The 22,706-nt window shown below is 51.3% G+C and overlaps 2 protein-coding genes across 2 annotated transcripts; one reads left to right on the forward strand and one right to left on the reverse strand.

The window, feature by feature from the left end:
- The first annotated feature begins 664 nt into the window (after nucleotides 1-664).
- On the forward strand, nucleotides 665-5,193 carry UBE2C (ubiquitin conjugating enzyme E2 C). The gene is made up of 6 exons (XM_003936452.3): nucleotides 665-834; nucleotides 1,288-1,315; nucleotides 2,114-2,200; nucleotides 3,258-3,462; nucleotides 3,575-3,634; nucleotides 4,894-5,193. Exons 1-6 carry the CDS (start codon nucleotides 734-736, stop codon nucleotides 4,950-4,952), a joined length of 540 nt encoding a protein of 179 aa, XP_003936501.1. The 5' UTR covers nucleotides 665-733; the 3' UTR covers nucleotides 4,953-5,193.
- Nucleotides 5,194-12,774: 7,581 nt separating this feature from the next.
- TNNC2 (troponin C2, fast skeletal type) lies at nucleotides 12,775-17,517 on the reverse strand. Its single transcript, XM_003936454.3, has 6 exons — nucleotides 17,408-17,517; nucleotides 14,963-15,014; nucleotides 14,683-14,826; nucleotides 14,480-14,594; nucleotides 14,180-14,316; nucleotides 12,775-12,940 (listed from the first exon to the last, which is right to left on the reverse strand). Exons 1-6 carry the CDS (start codon nucleotides 17,408-17,410, stop codon nucleotides 12,909-12,911), a joined length of 483 nt encoding a protein of 160 aa, XP_003936503.1. The 5' UTR covers nucleotides 17,411-17,517; the 3' UTR covers nucleotides 12,775-12,908.
- Between the last annotated feature and the right edge of the window lie 5,189 nt (nucleotides 17,518-22,706).

Here is a 22,706-nt window from a genome sequence, read left to right on the forward strand (position 1 = left end):
GTATCGAACTCCTGAGTTCAAGCAATCCTCCTGCCTGGGCCTTCCAAAGTGTTGGGATTACAGGCATGAGCCACTGCGCCCAGCCTGAACCAATGTTGTCTTTTTTTTTTTTTCCTGTCAACTGCGGAGATGTATGAACCTACGTTTTCTAATAGGGAGCCTGCTGCTCTGGCCATCAGCCTCTAGTTTTTCCCCTAGCTGGGATTTTCAGATACCTAGGACCCAGCAAAGGTGCCCAGGCGATTATACAGTGGGGAGGAGCAGAGGCTTCCGGTCTGGGGGAAGGGTACCAGTGTGGCAAGACTGGAGGCACTCCCTTCCCGACGTAGATGGGATCAAGGCTGGGCGTGCTGGGTGTTCCCAGGCGGAGCAAGGCTTGTAGCCTTAAGGAGAGTTCATCCCACGTGGGCGTTTTCTTGGCCCTTTAATGGGCAGCGTTTTCCAAAGGTCACCAATGTGCTACGGATTCGTTAGTAAATGGCAGCCTCGTCTACCAATCGGCTGTCAGAAGCAGGATCCTGCCGCCCAATACTGATGCGCCGGTGGGTAGGTCTAGTAGTGACGCAGCGCCAGAGCGCTCCGGAGCGTCCCATTGGCTGGATCAAACCCAAGCGAGCCACTGATTGGTCGATGCCCACAGAGGGTTACAATTCAAACGCGGGCGGGCGGGCCCGCAACCCTGCAGTTGCCGTCGTGTTCTCCGAGTTCTTGTCTCTCTGCCAGCGCCGCCCGGATGGCCTCCCAAAACCGCGACCCAGCCGCCACTAGCGTCGCTGCTGCCCGTAAAGGAGCCGAGCCGAGCGGGGGAGCCGCCCGGGGCCCCGTGGGCAAAAGGTGAGTGATGCGGGCTACCATTCGCCGGGCCTGCCATGCCCTAGGCAGAGGAAAGATTTCTAGGACCCCCAACCTCCTTCTGGAGCAAGAGATAGGCGGGTGCAGGAGAACACGCCGGGAGCTCGGCGCCTGGCATTCCCCTGGGGGTGCCGAGGGCGGAGACTTCCAGGACTCCCACCTCCTTGCGCTGGTGAGTTTGGGAGATGGACACGCCAGGAGCTCAGATCGCTCTTTGAGGTTCTCCCTAAGGAGAATGGGAGGGAAGGAGCGCTGCCAGGTTCCTTCCCTGAGTGGGCCTAAATGAGGGCAGCGCAAACACGCTCGTGACTTGGCGGGGACAGGGTAAGGGAGAAGTCGACGGCTCCCCCTGAGAGATTCAGGTGGGAGGAGATGCACCGTCTAGAGCCCTGGCCCATCCAGACTCCCAGGTAACCCGCCATGCTCTTTTTGCAGGCTGCAGCAGGAGCTGATGACCCTAATGGTGAGTGACTAAGCGCCCGGAACCCCAGCCGACTGATCCACCCTTCCACCCAATTATCAGTAGCCTCCTTTCCTACATCAGCTTTTTTGCTAGACATAGGAATAAAAAAATGAATGTAATTTGCTCCCTTTTGGGAAGAAGTTCGTACACCCCTCCTGCACCGTTTATTCCTCCCAATTCCATTCCCCTACATGAAGTTATCTCTAAAGCACTTGCCTGAAGTCATACAAGACCCTGCCTGTCCAGTGTATGCCTACTTCCTGGCCCCAACCAAGTTTATCCACACCCAACTTCCCACCCTTCTTGGTATTTCTAGCCTGTGAATGTGGTGGCTTTACTTTGGATAAGAGTGTGATGAGACTAAGGGGAGACCAGGTGCGGTGGCTCAAGCCTGTCATCCCAACACTTTGGGAGGCCAAGGTGGGCAGATCACTTGAGGTCAGGAGTTTGAGACCAGCCTGGCCAACATTGCAAAATCCCGTCTCTACTAAAAATATAAAAATTAGCCATGTGTGATGATGCATACCTGTAATTCCGGCTACTTGGGAGGTTGAGGCGCTAGAATCGCTTGAACCTAGGAGGCGGAGGTTGCAGTGAGCTGAGATCATGCCACTGTACTCCATTCTGGATGACAGAGCAAGTGTGTGTGTGTGTATTTTGGTAAAGATGGGGTAACCCCATTTATGTCATATGAATATATATATGTATGTATGAGGTTAAGGAGAAAGGTCTCACCCACTGACCTTTGCTATGCCCCAAAGTGTACTCCACACTCCAGCAAATGTGTTTCCTCTCCAGATGTCTGGCGATAAAGGGATTTCTGCCTTCCCTGAATCAGACAACCTTTTCAAATGGGTAGGGACCATCCATGGAGCCGCTGGAACGGTAAGTGTAGGGCTGGGTTGGGTGAGTGTGGCTTTTCGGAGTCTGGGGAAAGGTGGGAGGTGAGATCCAAGTGGGAGCTCTGCTTAAAGCCTTTGGCGGGGCAAGACACACCCCCTGTGACGTTCACATTCTCTGAGTCATGTGACCTTGTTCTCTTCCCCTGTGCAATGAGAGGGTGGGTTTAAAGCAGGGCTGTTGCCGGGCTAGGTGGCTCAAGCCTGTAATCCCAGCACTTTGGGAGGCCGAGGCGGGTGGATCACGAGGTCGAGAGATCGAGACCATCCTGGTCAACATGGTGAAACCCCGTCTCTACTAAAAAGACAAAACATTAGCTGGGCATGGTGGCGCGTGCCTGTAATCCCAGCTACTCAGGAGGCTGAGGCAAGAGAATTGCCTGAACCCAGGAGGCGGAGGTTGCGGTGAGTGGAGATCGCACCATTGCACTCCAGCCTGGGTAACAAGAGCGAAACTCCGCCTCAAAAAAAAAAAAAAAAAAAAGCAGGGCTGTTTGTAGGTGGCTGGACAGTAAGGAAATGGACAAAGTGAGGACTTTGGCCAGTAGGGGGCACAGATCTCCAGAAGGCAGCTTCCCATTGCTGCAGATCAGGTTTAAGATGAGTCAGAAGTCCAAATCTGTGCCAAATATCCAATTTTTACGTGTTAGCAACTATATTCTAATTGAACTAAAGCACAGGATGCCAATTTACAACTCTTAGACTGAAGAATCACTGATGTCTCCACCAGGTAAGAGGAAAGATCAGGCGAGGCACAGTGGCTCACGCCTGTAATCCCAGCACTTTGGAAGACTGAGGCAGGCAGACTGCATGAGCCCAGCAGTTTCAGACTAGCCTGAGCAACATGGTGAAACCCTGTCTCTAAAATTAAAATTCAAAAAATTATTTTAAAGTTAGGGGGAGCATCAGAACCAGCTCAACAGTTTGTCTACTGTCCACTCCCAGAGAAACTCAAGGCTCCAGCAAGCCCCTTATGTGAGGCTTGGGTTGGGATATAAGGCTACTGCTGGAGCTTACTCTGCGTCTATTTCTCCAAATGCCAGGTATATGAAGACCTGAGGTATAAGCTCTCGCTAGAGTTCCCCAGTGGCTACCCTTACAACGCGCCCACGGTGAAGTTCCTCACACCCTGCTACCACCCCAATGTGGACACCCAGGGTAACATATGCCTGGACATCCTGAAAGACAAGTGGTCTGCCCTGTATGACGTCAGGACCATTCTGCTCTCCATCCAGAGCCTGCTAGGAGGTGACTTTAGAGACCACCCTCTTCCCCTCCCATGCAACCTAGGAGTCTGTCAGGACTCCCCAGGGTCAGCATGTTCTACCTCCTTGACCTTCTCTTTTCTCTCCACCCATAGAACCCAACATCGATAGTCCCTTGAACACGCATGCTGCCGAGCTCTGGAAAAACCCCACAGGTGAGTCCTCAGTCCTCGAGTACAGGGTGATCCCTCCCCCAACCATCAAAGGCTCCCTCGAACAAACAGAGCCCAGTGACTTGGTTGGGGGAGGGCGGTGTGTTGGTGGTGGCACACTTGTGCTTCTGTCCCAGTGTTCCTATTTGCTATAAAATAGCAATTATTTTATAGCAAAATAAAACATTTTGTCTCGAAATAATTTAGAGAAATTATTGGGGAGGCCAAGGCAGGAGGATAGCTTAAGGCCAGGAGTTCGAGGTCACAGTGGACTATGATCACAACACTATACTCTCCAGCCTAGACAACAGAGTGAGACCCTATCTCAAAAAGGAGGAAGGTGGGATTAACCCCTTCTGTGTTAATGCAGATTAAGAGCTTGCTTAGTAGATTGCCTGGCCTGTGCCCTCTAGTCTCACTGGAAGCAAGCCCTTCCAGAGAGCGGCCTGGGTGGGCAGCAGAGGGAGAATGCCAGGCTGGGAAACCCAACCCTCCTCAGCCTCCTCCCACCTTTGCATCCCTGGTCAAGCTGCCCTCTTGCTCACCTTAATTAAGTCATCCTAGGCCAGGCACAGTGGCTCATGCCTATAATGCCAGAACTTGGGGAGGCCAAGGCATGTGGATCATATGTGGTCAGGAGTTTGAGACCAGCTGGCCAACACGGTGAAACCCCGTCTTTACTAAATTAAAAAAAAAAAAAAAAAAAAAAAAAACCATCTCTACTAAATACAAAAAAGTGATGGTGGGCACCTGTAGTCCCAGCTACTCAGGAGGCTGAGGCAGGAGACTCACTTGAATCTAGGAAGCAGAGGTTGCAGGAAGCAGACATCATGCTACTACACAGTTTGGTCGACAGAGTGAGGCTCTGTCTCACTAATAATAGTAATTAACAATAGGCTGCGTGCAATGGCTCTCGCCTGTAATCCCAACACTTTGGGAGGCTGAGGCTGGTGGCCTGCCTAAGCTCAGGAGTTTGAAACTAGCCTGGGAAACACGGTAAAATCCCGTCTCTACTAAAAAATACAAAAAATCAGCCAGGCTTGGTGGTATGCACCTGTAATCCTAGCTACTTGGGAAGCTGAGACAGGAGAATCGCTTGAACCCAGGAGGTGGAGGTTGCAGTGAGCCGAGATCACATCGCTGTACTCCAGCCTGGGCAACAGAGCAAGACTGAGTCTCAAAAAAGAAAAAAAAATTTTAAATAGTAAAAATTAACTCATCCTGTCTCCATCACTCACTGAGACCTGTCTGTTCTCTTCCAGCTTTTAAGAAGTACCTGCAGGAAACCTACTCAAAGCAGGTCACCAGCCAGGAGCCCTGACCCAGGCTGCCCAGCCTGTCTCGTGTCATCTTTTTCATTTTTCCTTCGGTGGTCTGTCCTTTTTGTGATTTCTGTATAGGCCTCTGTATCTTGAGCTGTGGTATTATTTTTGTTTTGTTTTGTCTTTTAAATTAAGCCTCGGTTGAGCCCTTGTGATGTATATTAAATAAATGCATTTTGGTCATTTTTTTAGACAAGGTGTGCCTTGCAGTTACACTAGGATTGGAGGTACTCAGGATAGGCAGGTGGGACTTAAGGATGTGGGGCCAAGCAGTGGGGTGACAAGGATTTATTCCCTTGTACCTTAGTTATTTTATGACTCCGCATCTGTTTCTTCAGCTATAAAATGAGTGTCACAATAATGCCTCTGTCTATGCCAGTGGCGACGTGTCCTGGAAATGCTAGTGAATGCTGGAGCTCCCCCAGCTGTGTTGCAGATGAGGCCGAGCCAGACCTTAGGCCGAAACCCGCTCCTCTAGCTGTAGAGGAAACAAGCGTGTGTGTTGAGGAGGATCAGCCACCCATGTTCTGCCCTGAAGAAGAATCCTCAGATCACCCTAAGCAGGTCCAGGGCCTGGGGAGACAGCCAGGAAAAAAGGCCCATCACTTCGTAGGACTCTCGGGGCTGACCTCTGGTCTCCAGGATTTAGCCCAGGTCCCCTGTGGAGCTCCACCTCCAAGGGGGCACATTCACTTCCTGCTGCACCTCCAAGGTTTTGGCTGCAAGCCCCCAACACCTTGGGCTGCCTCTTTCCCGTGGCCTGATGAAGTCTCCAGCCTTTGAACCCATAGGAGGAAATACCCCTACTGACCAGCTGGGTTCCTGCAAGGGTAGGAAGGGGGAAGAGTAGGTTGACATGATAGGGCCCCCTGCCCCCTCCCCCAAAGCACTTCAGGAAGATCTCCAAGGCAGAGGGCATTACCCAGATGTGCTCCAATCTTGCACCCAACTCCTTCAGGTCTGTTGGCTGGTTGTGCAGGCCTGAGGAGCGGGTATTGTGATGGGAAGTTGGGTCCCTTCATGGCTACAGTTGTGCTCTTAGCTCTCTCCTCTTAGGCCTTTTAATCTAACATGCATACAAAAAACACTTGGGATCTTGTAAAATTAAAATCTTTTCAGTAGGTCTGAAAATGGAGCCTAAGGTTCGGTTAGTTTATTTTAATTTCTAAATAGTAGTTTCCAAGTGATGTCATTGCTGCAGTCTGATTAAGAATAAAACTTAGGGCTGGGCGCGGTGGCTCAAGCCTGTAATCCCAGCACTTTGGGAGGCCGAGGCGGGTGGATCACGAGGTCAAGAGATCGAGACCATCCTGGTCAACATGGTGAAACCCCGTCTCTACTAAAAATACAAAAATTAGCTGGGCGTGGTGGCGTGTGCCTGTAATCCCAGCTACTCAGGAGGCTGAGGCAGGAGAATTGCCTGAACCCAGGAGGCGGAGGTTGCGATGAGCCGAGATCGTGCCATTGTACTCCAGCCTGGGTAACAGGAGCGAAACTCCGTCTCAAAAAAAAAAAAAAAAAAAAGAATAAAACTTAGAGCAATGGGCTGGGTGCGGTGCACCTGTAATCCCAGCACTTTGGGAGGCCGAGGCAGGCAGATTACCTGAGGTTGAGAGTTCAAGACCAGTCTGACCAACATGGAGAAACCCCATATCTACTAAAAATACAAAAATAAACCAGGTATGGTGGTGCATTCCTGTAATCCCAGCTACTCAGGAGGCTGAGGCAAGAGAATCACTTGAACCCAGGAGGCGGAGATTGCAGTGAGCCAAGATTTGCACCATTGCATTCTAGCCTGGGCAACAAGAGCGAAACTGTCTCAAAAAAACAACAACAAAAAAAAGTTAGAGCAGTATTCTTAGAATTGGTCCTTCCAGCAGCAGCAGCATCACCTGGAACTTGTTAGGCAAATTCTTGACGCCAAACTGCCCTCCAGGTTTTGAGGCTGTCCCAAGTTTGAAAATTGCCAGGTTAGCAGATACTGGAGAAAAGCAGAGCTCAGAACCTGGCACTAAATTGGTTAAATGCTGTCCAGGGCCAAGTATGGTGGCTCACTGCCTGTAATCCTAGCACTTTGGGAGATGGAGGCAGGAGGATTGCTTGAGTTTAGGGGTTCAAGCTCAGCCTAGGCAACACAGTAAGAGCCCTTCTCAAATAATAAATTTTAAAAGAAAAATAAATAAATGCTGGCCGGGCATGGTGGTTCACATCACCAGTCCCAACAACTTGGGAGGCCAAGGGGGGAGGACCACTTGGGGCCAGGAATTCAAGGTTACAGTAAGCTTATGATTGCAGCACTGCACTCCAGCCTAGGCAGCAGAGTAAGACCTTATCTCTAAAAGAAATGTTTCAAGTGGATGTGTTTTTGTCTGCCATGTGGTCCTTGATCATGGTGTTTGGCACCCTACATGGCCACGTGGCCTACCTTGGCCCAGTCACAGGTCTAAACTGTAGCTCAGATCCAATCAGTGTTCTCTGGAATTAATCACTGGTAAAGTTATTTTATTAATGGGGTTGCTAAAAGAGAAGGGAGTCAGTTTCAGCTGCTGGGGGAAGTCTGCTGCAGATGGAAGAAAGCCAAGCAGAGACAAATAGCTGGGACTGGGAGAGATGACATTAACTGAAACTCTGGCCTCCAGCTCATCCTTTGGCATCCCAGTTCCATGAACCAACAAATCTCTTTTTGGTTTAAATCCGTTTGATCTAGATTTCTGGCACTTGCAACAAGAAGAAGCCTGGTCGGAAAGTATTTGAATTTCTGATTATGATTCCCATTTTATCGAATTCCTACAAGATAAAGGCCCTCTGCTTGGGGCTGGGGACAAAACGGAAAAGGACACAGCCCTGAAAGAGGCTGGAGTTTAGGGGATAGACAGGCCTATCAACACGGGGAATAAGTGCCATACAGTGACTCAGAGCTCAGACCAGGGCCTGCGCAGTGGCTTGTGCCTGCAATCCCAGCACTTTGGGAGGCCTAGGCGGGAACACCTGAGATGAGGAGTTCAAGACCAGCCTGGCCAACATGGTGAAACCCCGTCTCTACTAAAAATACAAAAAATTGGCTGGGCATGGTGCAGGTGCCTGTAATCCCAGCTACTCTGGAGGCTGAGGCAGGAGAATCGCTTGAACCTGGGCAGCAGAGATAGTAGTGAGCCAAGATCACCCATTGCACCACTCCCGCCTGGGCAACAAGAGCAAGACTGTCTCAAAAAAAAAAGAGCTCAGACCAGGTGGGTAGAACTGTTTCAGATCCTGGCTCCACCTCCATGTTGCCCATAAACACATAGGCAGTTACATTTAACCTCTCCATGAAATGAAAATAATACTAGTACCTACCTCATAAGACAGTGGAAGGACCTTAGAACAATGCCTGGCACATAATAAGCACTCAATTAATGGTGCTGAACTCACATACTATGAAAGTTCATAGGTGGGGCACCTAATAAAATAGGGTTAGGGAAAGGCTTTTGGACAAGGGAATTGAGCCCTAAGGGAGATACACATTCTTTGGATAGCAAGTTCAGGAGTATGGTAAGGAGTGGAATACAGAGCTGGGCACGGTGGCTCACACCTGTAATCCCAGCACTTTGCGAGGCTGAGGAGAGCAGATTACCTGAGGTGTGGAGTTCAAGACCATGCTGGTCAACATGGTGAAATCCCATCTCCACGAAAAATAGAAAAACTAGCTGGGCGTGCTGGCATGGTGAAACCCCGCCTCTACTAAAAGAATCTCTTGAACCCAGCAGGCAGAGGTTGCAGCAAGCCAAGATCGTGCCTCTGCGCTACAGCCTGGGTGACAAGTGTCAAATTCTAGCTCGAAAAAAAAAGAGAGGACTACAGGATCGCATAGATGTCAGGTCATGATGGGCTGGAAGGCCATATTAAGATACTTGGGCTAGCCTGGGTCACAAAGTGAGACCCCCATCTCTACAAAAAATAAAAATAACCAGGGGCTAAGGGGACAGGATCACTTGCACCGAGGAGTTTGAGGCTGCAGTGAGCTATGATAGTGCCACTGCACTTCAGCCTGTGTGATAGGGAGACTCAGTCTCTGAAAAAAACAAAAACAAAAACAAAAACAAAAAAAAACACAAAACTTGGGCTTTATCTTGAGGCAACAGCAAGCTAATGAAGCCTTGAGCAGGGCAGTGACATGATCCCATTTGTTTTTATAAACATCTCCTTGGCTATGGTCTGGGGAGCGAATGGCAGGAAGGAGATAACTCCTGTTATCAAGAGCCAGGCAAGCAATGATGCTGACCTGAGTTATACTAATGGGCATGGAGAGGAGGGATGGAGTGGCAAGGAGACAGTAGTCAGGGGTAGTTAGTAGGCAGAGGTAGAGAAGGAGCACCAGAATTTCTGACTTGGTCCCCGACCTCAGGGAACCATCCCTGTGATAGAAAACACAGGAGGCTGAGTGTCGTGGTTCACGCTTGTAATCTCAGCACTTTGGGAGGCCGAAGCAGGCGGATCATGAGGTCAGGAGATCGAGAGCATCCTGGCTAACACAGTGAAACCCCATCTCTACTAAAAATACAAAAAATTAGCCAGATGTGGTGGCATGCACCTGTAGTCCCAGCTACTCAGGAGGCTGAGGCAGGAGAATCGCTTGAACCTGAGAGGCAGAAGTTACAGTGAGCCAAGATCGCGCCACTGCACTCCAGCCTGGGCAACAGAGCAAGACTCGGTCTCAAAAAAAACAAAAGAAAAGAAAACACAGGAGGACAAGATGGAGGGGGAAGGGAACTCATCAGATTAGGACAGGACAAGCTTGAAGTGCTCAAAACATCCAGATAGGGCCAGGAATGGTGGTTCATGCCTTTAATCACAGCACTTTGGGAGGCTGGAGTGGGCAGATTGCTTGAGCGCAGGTGTTCAAGACCAGCATGGGCAACATGGTGAAACTCCACCTATTTTATTATCTTATTTTCTTTTATTTATTTTTTAAGACAGAGTCTCACTGTCACCCAGGCTGGAGCTCAGTGGCGCAATCTTGGCTCAATGCATCCTCCACCTCTTGGGTACCAGTGATTCTCCTGCCTCAGCCTCTCGAGTAGCTAAGATTACAAGCATGCGCCCAGCTAATTTTTATATTTTTAGTAGAGAGGGTTTTTTCCATGTTGGCCAGCCTGGTCTCAAACTCCTGGCCTCAAGTGATCCACCTGCCTCGGCCTCCCAAAGTGCTGGGATTACAGGCATAAGCCACAACCTCTAACTCTATTTGAAAACGTGTATATTTCAAAAAAAAAAAAAGATATCCAGGTAGAACCAATAACAGGTAGATGGCATTAGAGTTAAAAGCCTTGCTCCTGTGCACACCACACAGCACATAGCGATACCACCTAGGTTATTACCTAGGTGCCTATGTACATCACCTCCCTAGGCCTGAGTTTTCCGACTATAAAATGGGGCTGATAGCAGCATCTGCCTCTAGGGATGTTGAGTGAATAAGACAATGTCTGTAAGCCACAGTACACAGTAGGCACTTAATAAATAGTAATGATTATAAAACCCCAGCACTGATCCTGGCTGGAAATAAAAATGGAAAAACATGAACGGGACAGAAAAGGAAGAAGAGAAAAAGACAGATGGAGAGGAAGAACTAAAGCAATGGGTAAGGTGACAATAGAGGTTGGGCACAGTGGCTCAGGCCTATGATCCCAACACTTTGGGAGGCCGAGGTGAGATGATCCCTTGAGCTCAGGAGTTTGCAACCAGCCCGGGGAACAGAGAGAGACTCCAGCTCTGCTGAAAATTAAAACAACCAGTGGGGGAGTTGGGGGGTCACGTGTCTGTAGTCCCAGCTACTCAGAAGGCTAAGACAGGAGGATCGCTTGAGCCCAGAAGGTCAAGGCTGCGGTGAGCTGTGATCACTCACTGCACTCCAGCCTGGACAACAGAGCAAGACCCTGTCTCATTTAAAAAGCCAAACAGAAGGCCAGGCATGGTGGGTCAGGCCTATAATCCCAGCACTTTGGGAGACCTAGGCAGGCGGAACACCTAAGGTCAGGAGTTCAAGACCAGCCTGGCCAACATGACAAAACCTGGTCTCGCCGGGCGCGGTGGCTCAAGCCTGTAATCCCAGCACTTTGGGAGCCTGAGGCGGGTGGATCACGAAGTTGAGAGATCGAGACCATCCTGGTCAACGTGGTGAAACCCCGTCTCTACTAAAACAAAAAAAATTAGCTGGGCATGGTGGCACGTGCCTGTAATCCCAGCTACTTAGGAGGCTGAGGCAGGAGAATTGCCTGAACCCAGGAGGCAGAGGTTGCAGTGAGCCGAGATCGCGCCATTGCACTCCAGCCTGGGTAACAAGAGCGAAAACTCCGTCTCAAAAAAAAAAAAAAAACAAAGAACTGGTCTCTACTAAAAATACAAAAATTAGCCAGGCATGGCACAGGTGCCTGTAATCCTAGCTGCTCAGGAGGCTGAAGCAGAAGAATCGCTTGAACCCAGGAGATGGAGGTTGCAGTGAGCCAAGATCGTGCCACTGCACTCCAGCCTGGGTGAAAAGAGCAAAACTCTGTTTCAAAAAAAAAAAAAAAAAAAAAATGCTTGCTATGTTCCAGGCACTGCTGTGAGCACTTTGTACACACTAACTTCTCACGACCTGAGTGTACTATCATTATCCCCATTTTACAGATGAGGAAACTGAGGAACAGAGTGGTTTAGTTTGTCACAGGCAGTGAGCACTCACACTTAGGCAGTCTGACTCTAAAGCTAAACTAACCCCTACATTTAATCAGCTGTGATCTGATACCCATTATATACAAATCGCTATGGGAGCAAATAGCCAGTGAGGGTAGGGTTCAAGGGAGGAGATGGTATCTGAGCTGGGTCTTGTAGATTGAAGAATCTGCCAGCTTATAAGAAGGACAAGGGCATTCCAGAGAGGGCAAAAAGCATGTGTAAAGTCCCAAGGGCTTGAAAATGTACCCCAGGTCCATATCAGACATAAACGGCCCAGAGTGGCTGCAGTCCTGTGAGGACTATGGGAAGGAAGGGAGGAAGAGAGGAGAGGAGGAAGGGAGGGAGGGAGGGAGGGAAGGAATTTGGATCTCATTCTAGAAGCAGTGAGGAGCCTTGAAGTACTTTCAACAGGGCAGTGGCCAGGTCGGATATTTTAGCTCCCTGGTGCTGGTGGCCCTCTGTAGAGCACACTGGCAGAGACCGGGTGGAGGCAGGGATGTGGGGTCAAATGATGAGATCAGAATCTCCTTTGTGGATACCTCCACCATCCCCTACCACCACCAGCAGGAAGCCAGCAGTAAGCACTTGGAAGAACAGAGGAAGGAGGAGGTCAAGCAGAAACAATGCTGCCCAGCGTGGATGAGCACCTACTCCCCCTTTCCCCAGCTAGGGAGCCTGCAGGAGGTGGGAGCTACAACACCCAAGACCAAAATGTTCCAGTAAAGACGGATGTGGGGAAGTGAGGGAGCTCCCCTGCTCCTCCCCTCTGGTGGGGGCAGCCTCCTGCCACCCCCTCACCCTACCTGCCCTCTGGAGACCCCTCCAAAGTCCGCCGGCTCACCCTGACTCAGCACCAAGCACCTGCGGCCTCCTGTCCGCCACCACCCAGCCACCACCGCCACCGGTCCTCCAAGTTGCCCACGCCCGCGCCAGCTGTCGGGAGGCTGCTGAGAACCCTCAGAGTGCATTGGTGATGCCTGGACTTGGGCACTCACAGCTGCCACCTCAGGCTCTGGGACCCAGCTCCATTCTACATCCCACTGCTTCTCCCGGGGATCCCCGAGGGTGCTCCGGGTGGTGCCAGCCCTTGAGACCCACTGTCCCTGGCTCTCCCCTCATTCAGGCAAGTTTTGGAACATTTGCTTTTATTCCTTCCAGACAAAGACCCACGAGGGGCCGCACTTCCCTGGTGGGGACCCGGTGGAGCGGAGTCTCCCAGGCCTTAGGGATGCGCGATCTTGGTGGAGGCGATTGTCCACTCCTTATTGCACACCCTCCATCATCTTCAGGAACTCTGCGGGAAAGGAGAGGGAGAGGGTCACAGGTCCCACCTGGCAATGAAAAGGCCAGGCCAGGGCTCCAGCATTCAGAGGGGATGACTTTTTTGTTTGTTTTATGTTTTTGTTTGTTTGTTTTGAGACGGAGTCTGGCTCTGTTGCCCAGGCTGGAGTGGAGTGGCACAATCTCGGCTAACTGCAACCCCGCCTCCCAGGTTCAAGCGATTCTCCTGCCTCAGCCTCCCGAGTGGCTGGGACTACAGGTCCCTGCCACCACACCTGGCTAATTTTTTGTATTTTTAGTAGAGATGGGGTTTCACTATGTTAGCCAGGATGGTCTCGATCTCCTGACCTCGTGATCCACCCACCTTTGCCTCCCAAACTGCTGGGATTACAGGCGTGAGCCACTGCACCCGGCCTTGTTTCTTGTTTGTGTTGAGACAGGGTCTCACTCTGTTGCCAAGGCCTGTCGCCCAGGCTAGAGTACAGTGGCACAATCATAGCTCACTGCAGCCCGGACCTCCTGGGCTCAAGTGATCCTCCCACCTCAGCCCCTGGAGCAACTGGGATCACAGGCGTGCCACCACGCCTGGCTTTTTACTTTTTGTAAAGACAGGGTCTCTTGGCCAGGCGTGGTGGCTCACGCCTATAATCCCAGCACTTTGGGAGGCCGAGGCGGGTGGATCACGAGGTCAAGAGATCGAGACCATCCTGGTCAACATGGTGAAACCCCGTCTCTACCAAAAATACAAAAAAATTAGCTGGGCATGGTGGTGCGTGCCTGTAATCCCAGCTACTCAGGAGGCTGAGGAAGGAGAATCGCCTGAACCCAGGAGGCGGAGGTTGCGGTGAGCCGAGATCGCGCCATTGCACTCCAGCCTGGGTAACAAGAACGAAACTCCGTCTCAAAAAAAAAAAAAAAAAAAAAAAAAAAAAAAAGACAGGGTCTCACTATGTTGCCCAGGCTGGTCTCAAACTCCTGTCCTCAAGCAATCCTCCCGGCTCGTCCTGCCAACGTGCTGGGATTTTACAGGCCTGAGCCACCGCGCCCTGCTGCCTGGTCACTAATTGACAGACTGCACAGAGTCGTTGGAGCGCTTCTATACCAACACTCAGGAGACTAGGAGGAACTTGGTGAGGTTACGCCCCGCCCCGCCCACAAGGCCAAAGACAGCGCACGGGAGCCAGCCAGCGGCACCAGTACCCGCCGCCCCTGTGGCTCCCACCCTCTCTTCCCAAGCTGCCACGGCCCTCACCGTCGAAGTCAATGCGGCCGTCGTTGTTCTTGTCCCCGTCTTTCATCAGAGATTCGATCTCCTCGTCCGTCACGTGCTCCCCAGAGGCCTTGAAAATCTCAGCCAGCTCCTCCGCGTCGATGTAGCCGTCTGCGTTCCTTCGAGTCCGAGGGATAGGGAAGGGCTCAGGACCGGGGCGAGCTGCCCTGGTTACGCTTGATGCCCCGTCCCCCCCACACCCCCAATCCGGGAACCTTCCGGCGCCACCGGTCGGGCTCTGACTGCTCAGCCCCTCCCTCGGCTCCCAGGTCCCCAGCGCACCTGTCGAAGATGCGGAAGCACTCGGCCAGCTCCTCCTCGCTCTTCCCCTTCGCGTCCTCTTTCATCTGGCGCACCATCATGACCAAGAACTCCTCGAAGTCAATGGTGCCGCTGCCTGGGGGGAGCAGGCGGTGGACTGAGCCTGAGCCCGGCCGCCGCTGCCTCTCCCCACCATCCCCCGCCTCCGAGGGCCAGCCGCTCACCGTCCTCGTCCACCTCCTCGATGATGGCGTCCAGCTCCTCCTTGGTGGGTGTCTGGCCCAGCATCCTCATCACGGTGCCCAACTCCTTGACGCTGATGTCCCCACCACCATCAGCATCAAACATGTCAAAGGCAGCCTTGAACTCTGCGAGGGAGAGCAAAGGGCAGAGGTGAGGCCGGCTGGACTGTCAGCCTCACACCTACCCCTGAACCCTGCCCGGAGGCCAACAGGTTCCCAGCACACACATCCACCCCGCCCCCAGCCTGCCGGCCTCACTCACCGGCGATCATCTCCTCGCTGAGGTAGGACCGGGCCTCAGCCTGCTGGTCCGTCTGCAGGAGACACAGAGAAGAAGTCAGCTGAAGAGGCAACCCTAGAGCAGCTCCTCACCTCTACCCCATTCACCCCAACCCCCACTCTACCAGCGCCCCTTGGTCCTCCAGAAGAACAACTTCAAACTCATCACATATTTGTGTGCCACCATAGCACCCAATCAGTTTTGTTTTGTTCAGAAGACAAGGTCTCGCTCTGTCACACAGGCTGGATGTGTAGTATGATCACAACTCACTGCAGCCTTGACCTCCTGGTCTCAAGCGAACCTCCTGCCTCAGCCTCCTAAGTAGCTGGGACTAGTGTACACCATGTCTGGCTAATTTTTTAAATTTTTGGTAGAGATGGGGTCTGACTATATCGCCCAGGCTGGTTTAGAACTCCTGGGCTCAAGTGATCCTCCCGCCTCAGCCTCCCAAAGTGCTAGGATTACATGCTTGCGCCACTGCGTCCAGCTTCTGACCCCCGTTTTTTGTTTTTGTTTTTTGAGACGGAGTCTCACCCTGTCACCCAGGCTGGATGGAGTTCAATGGTGGGATCTCAGCTCACTGAAACTTCTACCTCCCAGGTTCAAGCAATTCTCCTGCCTCAGCCTCCTAAGTAGCTGGGATTACAGGTATGTGCCATCATGCTCCCACCTCCCTGCTCCCCAGCTGAGTTTTGTATTTTTAGTAGAGGCGGCGTTTCACCATGTTGGCTAGGATGGTCTCGAACTCCTGACCTCAGGTGATCTGCTCACCTCAGCTTCCCAAAGTTCTGGGAGCCACCGTGCCCAGCCTGACGCCAGTTTTGAGAAAAAGAGAGGAGACAGCAAATTAAGACCAAGGCCTTCTCACTTGTCAATTGAAGGCCAAGTCAGGAATCCCCCCAGTGACCTTAGGCAAGTCACTTAGTGTGCCTTCATCTCTTCTCTGTAGCTTTTCAGGGATGAGATATCAGGGGTGTGAAAGGGCTTTGTAAAGGGCTAGCACCATTCCAGCACTATTTTCCAGTTTTCTCTAGCTCCTAATGGTGCCCAGTACTTTAATAGTTGCTCAATAAAATGTTTGTTCTCAGGTAAATAATAATGCAACACAAGCCGCGCACAATGGCTCACCCTGTAATCCCAGCACTTTGGGAGGCTGAGGCGGGTGGATCACGAGGTCAGGAGTTTGAGACCAGCCTGGCCAACATAGTGAAACCCCATCTCTACTAAAATTACACAGAATTAGCCAAACGTGGTGGCGGGCGCCTGTAATCCCAACTACTCAGGAGGTTGAGGCTGGAGAATCACTTGAACCTGGGAGTCAGAGGTTGCAATGAGCTGAGAGCACTCCCTTGCACTCCAGCCCTGTCGACAGTGTGAGACTCCAACTCAAAAACAAACAAAAAAACAAACAAACAAAACACGTTATTGAGCACTTGCTGCATGTCAGGCCACAGATCAGGCACTGGGACCACCAAGAAGAGAGAGATGATACATCCTCCTGCCCCTCAGAGAAATGGCGGAGTCGGAGATCAGCTTTCTTCTTAGGATTCAGTCACTGGAGAAAAGGCCTCTCATACTGGGCAGAATGTGAAGGAGGCCTTGACATGAAAGTGAGGTTTCTGTGGGGGCTTCCAGGTCACATCCAAGCCAGGCCAGCTGGGTCGGAGGCTTTGGGCTGAAGCTGGCAGTGAGGATGGGGTGAGGCTTCCAAGGAGCTCTTCAGCCTGCTGGCCGCCGGCCCTCCTCCTTCTCCCCCTCCTTCCTCTCTTCCTCTTTCCCTGTGCCAGGAGGGCAGGCTATTTTTAGTCAGGCCTGGGCAACAGCAGCTGGCCTCTGGGATCTAGTTACTCCTTGAGGTGAAGTGAGGAGGGGGCTCTCAGACGAAAACCACAGCTCCAACTCAGAACCCCCTCTAGGAGAGCAGGGTGTCTCTAACTCTGGTCTGTCATCTTCTTCCCATCGTCCTCAGCAGCCCCGGAGCCCTGCATCTGAGCGGGCCCCACGCCCTGCAGACCTCTCGTCTTCTGGAGGAGCCTTTCTTCTCTCCATGATGGTAGGAGGGTTTGGCCAGGTGTCCGGCTCACCCCTGCCACTGGCTTGCTGGGTGACTCACTCTGACCCCCTAGGGTCCCCACTATGTGAAGGAAGCAAGCTAAGAGCTCTTCACAGGTCTATGAATGACAGTGCTGGAAGTTTCCAAAGGTGCATATGCAGTCAGCAAGCCTTGACCGTCAATCTCTGGAACACCCCAGCCCTCCCCTTGCAAGAAAAGTCAAAGGCCTTCCTCCAAGACACCTGGGTTCCAGGAACCTCCTTGCTCCAACCTCAGACATCCAAGTTACTGCCCCATAGAGCACCCAGGCCTGGCCTCAAAGACGTCCAGAGTGTTCCCACGAGTGAAGCCACAAAGTCCCCTCTTGTCCTTACCATGGTTGCTGGTGACCGGGTCTCCCCTGCTGCAGGTCGCCTCCTTTGCACTCCACCACCCAAAGATGCCCTGGCCTGCTCTAGCCCCTGGGATTTGTAGGGGCACCCTCCCCTCCCACCTCCCTGCTCCCCAGCACTGGATACCCTACCCAATCAGATCCTGGGGTCAGCGAGCCCCACCCTCCCAACAGTCCGAACCCATTACCTAATTTAGCCAAGGGCCCTTGCAGAGAAATTTAAGCCTTTGAGCAGGTGGCAGGCCTTGACGTCCTAGATTCTTGTGAGGAAGACCCGCCCTGTTCCACCGCCTTGGAGTCCCCCTGCACTCCCCACCTCCCTAAGGAAGCACACTGACTCCAAGATGGTAAGGACAATCAGAGTAGTAAAGAGGGAGGCAGCAGGGTAAAATGGGGAGAGTACAAGCCCTGAAGTCCAAAACCCGACATGCAAGGCCAGCCTCTGCGAGCTGTGTGACCTTGGGCAGGTGGCAATGCCTCTCTGAGCCATTTCCTCATCTGTAGGATGGACCTCTCTGTGGGGTCTCCCTCACAGAGAAGCCACAGTAAATGGGAACCCAGGTATAAGTCACCTAGCTTGTGCCAGGTATACAGGGTTAGTGCTTGGCAAGAGGAATGTCCTGTCTTTGAACCATGGAGAGGGGTAGGGGATAGAAGGAGGAGAAAGTGACAGCTAGGCCACTATTTACTGAACCTCCACGACGTGCCACACACTGTGCTAAGCATTTTAACATGATCTCATCTAGTGCTCCTCCTATGAGATAGCAACTATTATTATCCCCATTTGACTGCAGAGCTTTGTAAATCATAAAGGTTTATACTCACTCTGTCACCAAGGCTAGTGTGCAATGGTGCTGTTACAGCTCACTGCAGCCTCAATCTCCTGGGCTCAAGTGATCCTCCACCCTCAGCCTCCCGAGTAGCTGGGACTAGAGGTGCACCACCATCCCTGGTTTTTTGTTGTTGTCTGGTTTGTTTTGTTTTGTTTTTGTATTTTTTGTAGAGATGATGTTTTACCATGTTGACCAGGCTGGTCTCGAACTCCTGGGCTGAAGGGATCCTTCCACTTTGGCCTCCCAAACTGCTAGCATCACGGTCATGAGACACCATGCCCACCTATGTTGATGATTCTTCTTTTTCTTCATATTATTTTTGGAGATGGAGTCTCGCTCTGTCGCCAGGCTGGAGTGCAGTGGTGCGATCTCGGCTCACTGCAACCTCTACCTCCTGGGTTCAAGCAATTCCCCTGCCTCAGCCTCCCGAATAGCTGGGACTACAGGTGCGTGCCACCACACCCAGCTAATTTTTTGTATTTTAGTAGAGACAGGGTTTCACCATGTTGGCCAGGATGGTCTCCATCTCCTGACATCTTGATCTGCCCACCTTGGCCTCCCCAAGTTCTGGTATTATAGGCGTGAGCCAGCATGCCTAGCCCAGATGATTCTTTTTTTTTTTTGAGACAGAGTTTCGCTCTTGTTACCCAGGCTGGAGTGCAATGGCGCGATCTCGGCTCACCGCAACCTCCGCCTCCTGGGTTCAGGCAATTCTCCTGCCTCAGCCTCCCGAGTAGCTGAGATTACAGGCACGTGCCACCATGCCCAGCTAATTTTTTGTATTTTTAGTAGAGACGGGGTTTCACCATGTTGACCAGGATGGTCTCGATCTCTTGACCTCGTGATCCACCCGCCTCGGCCTCCCAAAGTGCTGGGATTACAGGCTTGAGCCACCGCACCCGGCGCCCAGATGATTCTTATTATTAATTCCGACTGGAGGGAAGTCGGGACACAGTCCTCTGGGTACCTGGGCAGATGGAAAACTGCCTGGAGGGATGGAGGAGAGGAGGATGTGCATTTGGAGGAGAAATGATCATTGAAAGCAAAGATCCTTCTTTCAAAGTTACTTTCTCCAGGGAAAGGGTGTTTGGATTCACTTTTTGGGGTGGAGAGTAGGAAGGGGAAGGTTCTTTAAGTGGTAAAAGGGCAGCTGGCCCCTTCCTAGAGCTCAGTGAAGAAATCTGGTCATCTAGGAAGTAAAGGGGTAGGCAGATCAAGTCCAGAGGGAGCCCACCCTCAGAATCCACGAGGTGCAGACTGGGCACCGGCTAGTAAGGCAAGGCTTGTGGACAGTGGCTACGTCGACAGAAAGAGCACCAAGACAACCGAGAGCAGCTCCAGGGCCAGGAAAGCGGGGCAGGACACCAAGGAAGATAGATGGACAGTGGCAACTGGGCTGCCCCCTTCCCCTATATATAGACATTCCCAAGGAAAGTTCAGCAGGGCCATGCCAAGCTAAATAAGGCCTCCCCAGGCAGTCAGGGAGCCAAAGGGTGAGACCCATGGGATTCCAATTCCAATTTGGTTATTTTTGCTTTTTGGGTTTTGTTTTGTTGTTTTTGAAATAGTCTCACTCTGTCACCCAGGCTGGAGTGCAGTGGCACAATCTTGGCTCACTGCAACCTCCACCTCCCGGGTTCAAGTGCTTCTCTTACCTCAGCCTTCTGAGTAGCCGGAATTACAGACACATACCACCACACCTGGCTTTTTTTTTTTTTTTTTTTTTTAGGCGAAGTCTTGCTCTTGTTGCCCAGGCTGGAATGCAATGGTGTGATCTCAGCTCACCACATCCGCCTCCCAGGTTCAAGAGATTCTCCTGCCTCAGCCTCCCCATTAGCTGGGATTATAGGCATGTGCCACCACGCCTGGCTAATTTTGTATTTTTTTTTTTTTTCGGTCCAGACCGAACTGAACGTCAGGGGTGGGAACTGGGAGGGGGAAAGGGGAGAAAGCGTGAGGGCCTAATTTTGTATTTTACGTAGAAACAGTGTTTCTCCATGTTGGTCAGGCTGGTCTCGAACTCCCAAACTCACGTGATCCACCCACTTTTGCCTCCCAAAGTACTGGGATTACAGGCATGAGCCACTGTGCCCAGCCAATTTTTGTATTTTTCATAGAGACAAGGCTTCATCATGTTGGCAAGGCTGGTCTCGAACTCCTAACCTCGCTCAAGTGACCCTCCAGCCTCCCAAATTCCTGAATGTGGCCAAGCAAGGTCCCACTGGCCCTTCTAATCTCCCTCTTCCTCTCCTTCACATTGTTTTGCTGTCTGTCTGGTCAGACTTTAAAATACTGCTCTAAACACTACCTTTTGTGAACCTTCAGGCCTTTGGCATATGCTGTTTTTTTCTGCCAGAAACTCCCATACGCCCTCTCTTTATCTGTCTACTTCCCTATCACCTTTCTCAGCTCGGGCATCACTTCCTAGGAGATCCTTCCTCCCCTATGTCCAGGCCAGGGAGTCCAAGGTGGTCTCCAGTAGTTTCCTCAATCATAGCACTGAGCACTCCTTATGATGACAACCCATTCAATGTTTCACAGATCATCACATTTTCCAGTACTCAGCACTTGCCACACAGCAGGTGTTCAACAGATATTATATTCTACATAAGAATAACTGGGCTGGCCGGGCGCAATGGCTCACACCTGTAATCCCAGCACTTTGGGAGGCCGAGGTGGGTGGATCACGAGGTCAAGAGATCGAGACCATCCTGGTCAACATGGTGAAACCCCGTCTCTACTAAAAATACAAAAAATTTGCTGGGCATGGTGGCGCGCGCCTGTAATCCCAGCTACTCAGGAGGCTGAGGCAGGAGAATTGCCTGGACCCAGGAGGCGGAGGTTGCGGTGAGCCGAGATCGCGCCATTGTACTCCAGCCTGGGTAACGAGCGAAACTCCGTCTCAAAAAAAAAAAAAAAAAAAAAAAAAGAATAACTGGGCCAGGCATGGTGGCTCACACCTGTAATCCCAGCACTTCGGGAGGACAAGGCAGGCACATCACCTGAGGTCAGGAGTTGGAGACCAACCTGACCAACATGGAGAAAACCTGTCTCTACTAAAATACAAAATTAGCTGGGCATGGTAGCATATGCCTATAATCCCAGCTACTCGGGAGGCTGAAGCAGGAGAATCACTTGAACCTGGGAAGCGGAGGTTGCAGTGAGCTGAGATCACGCCATTGCACTCCAGCCTGGGCAACAAGAGTGAAACTCTGTCTCAAAAAAAAAAAAAAGAAAGAAAGAAAGAAAAGAAAAAGAAAAGAATAACTGAACTGGATGGTATTTAGTTCAGTGTAAGGGGGAACTTCCTAATAGTCATGGTTGAACAAAAATGGGAAGAGGCAGCCTCAGAAGGTAATGAGCTCACTGTCGCTGAGTATATGCAAGCAGTAGATAGATGACCATTTCTCAGGAAGGCTGCAGGAGATATCCATACAGAGTTTAAAAATGAGAACAGTGGCTCACATTTGTAATCCTAGCACTTTGGGAGGCAAGATCCTATCTCCAATAAAATAAATAAATAAATAAAATGAAGAATGGTGGATGGTGGCTCATGCTTGTAATCCCAGCACCTTGGGAGGCAGAGGTAGGAAGATCTCTTCAGGCCAGGAGTTCAAGATCAGCCTGGGCAACATGAAACCCCACATTTACAAAAAATAAAATATTAGCCAGGCATGGTGGCACATATCTGTAGTCCCAGCTACTTGGGAGGCTGAAGTAGGAGAATAACTTGAGTCCAGCAGTTTGAGGCTGCAGTGAGCCATGATTGCACCACTGCACTCCAGCCTGGCCAACAGAGCAAAACTCTGTCTCTAAAAAAGGAAGAAGAGGCTAGGCACAGTGGCTCACGCCTGTAATCCCAGCATTTTGGGAGGCCAAGGCAGGTGGATCATTTGAGGTCAGGAGTTCGAGACCAGCCTGGCCAAGATGGTGAAACCCTGTCTCTACTAAAAATCCAATAATTAGCCAGGCGTGGTGGCACGTGCCTGTAATTCCAGCTACTAGGGAGGCTGAGACAGGAAAATCATTTGAACCTGGGAGGTGGAAGTTGCAATGAGCCGAGGTTGTGCCATTGCACTCCTGGGTGATGGAGTCAAACTCTGTCTCAAAAATAAAAATAAAAATAAGTCCGGGCGCAATGGCTCATGCCTGTAATACCAACACTTTGGGAGGCTGAGGCAGGTGGATGACGAGGTCAGGAGTTCTGGACATGCCTGACCAACATGGAGAAACCCTGTCTCTACTAAAAATACAAAAATTAGCCAGGTGTGGTGGCAAATACCTGTAATCCCAGCTACTTGGGAGGCTGAAGCAAGAGAATCGCAGGTTGCAGTGAGCCCAGATTGCGCTACTGCACTCCAGCCTGGGTGACAGGGTGAGACTTTGTCTCAAATAAATAAATAAATATAAATAAATTAAAAAGGAAGAAGAAATAAACAGAAGGAAGAA

Source organism: Saimiri boliviensis, chromosome 9 (genome assembly GCF_048565385.1).
Source record: "Saimiri boliviensis isolate mSaiBol1 chromosome 9, mSaiBol1.pri, whole genome shotgun sequence".
NCBI lineage: Eukaryota > Metazoa > Chordata > Mammalia > Primates > Cebidae > Saimiri > Saimiri boliviensis.

Coding starts and splice junctions, on each gene's coding strand:
- TNNC2 (XM_003936454.3), bottom strand. Junction 14,317..14,479: donor TGCTTCCGCATCTTCGACAG/GTGCGCTGGGGA, acceptor TCGGACTCGAAG/GAACGCAGACGGCTACATCG. Junction 12,941..14,179: donor CGGCCGCATTGACTTCGACG/GTGAGGGCCGTG, acceptor CCTTTCCCGCAG/AGTTCCTGAAGATGATGGAG.
- UBE2C (XM_003936452.3), top strand. CDS start 734: ATGGCCTCCCAAAACCGCGACCCAGCCGCCACTAGCGTCGCTGCTGCC. Junction 835..1,287: donor CGGGGCCCCGTGGGCAAAAG/GTGAGTGATGCG, acceptor CTCTTTTTGCAG/GCTGCAGCAGGAGCTGATGA. Junction 3,463..3,574: donor CATCCAGAGCCTGCTAGGAG/GTGACTTTAGAG, acceptor CTCCACCCATAG/AACCCAACATCGATAGTCCC.